The sequence below is a fragment of the Calidris pugnax genome, unplaced genomic scaffold (genome assembly GCF_001431845.1).
Source record: "Calidris pugnax isolate Ruff unplaced genomic scaffold, ASM143184v1 scaffold9, whole genome shotgun sequence".
NCBI lineage: Eukaryota > Metazoa > Chordata > Aves > Charadriiformes > Scolopacidae > Calidris > Calidris pugnax.
Window position 1 is genome coordinate 40,451 of NW_015090778.1, and position 605 is coordinate 41,055.

At 67.4% G+C, this 605-nt stretch overlaps 1 protein-coding gene across 1 annotated transcript in view; it reads right to left on the reverse strand.

The window, feature by feature from the left end:
* BAHCC1 (BAH domain and coiled-coil containing 1) overlaps positions 1 to 605 on the reverse strand; it is a 43,860-nt gene that overhangs the window by 29,557 nt on the left and 13,698 nt on the right. Inside the window, exons 14-16 of the mRNA XM_014949699.1 lie at positions 522 to 600; positions 158 to 265; positions 2 to 53 (exon numbers count right to left, since the gene is read on the reverse strand). Coding sequence (XP_014805185.1) covers positions 2 to 53; positions 158 to 265; positions 522 to 600 — 239 coding nt within the window. The remainder of the gene's footprint in view (position 1; positions 54 to 157; positions 266 to 521; positions 601 to 605) is intronic.

A 605-nucleotide genomic window follows, 5' to 3' on the forward strand; every position in this document is an offset into this window, starting at 1 on the left:
TCGTCCTCCACGGTGAAGCTCTCCAGCAGTTTGCTGACTGCCCGGCCCTTGCACTGCGGGAGGGGGAGCGCAGGGTGGGTGGGGGGCACATGGGGAGATGGTGTGGGGAGGGGGGGTCCATGCCAGGGTAGGGGGGGGTCCGGCCCCAGCCTCTCACCTGCTTGGTGGCCACTTTGCTCTTCACCTTGGCCAGCTTCTTGCCCTTGCTCAGGATGGTCTTGGCGCTCCGGGGGGAGAGGGCCAGCGAGAGCGCCCCGTTCTTCCGCTGCGGGAGGGGGGTGCTCAGAGCCAACCGATGCCCCCCCCTCAAGCCCTCTGGGGTCCATCGGTGCCCCCCAACCACCCCAGCATTCCCAGCTCATGAATCAGTGCCCCTCAATGCCACCAGCCTGTGCAAAACCTGCACCCATCCCTGTGTACCCCACAGTCCCATCAGTGCTCCCTGACCACCACCCAGACACCCCCAGCCCCTGCACCCCATGCTCCATGGGTGCCCCCCACCCTCTTCCCCCCCTGCTCACCCTCAGGGCCGACTGCAGCACCTTGCTCTTGCGCGTGGCCTTTTTCAGCCTCTCGCTGGCCAGACGAGCCCCCTCGCTCCTCCC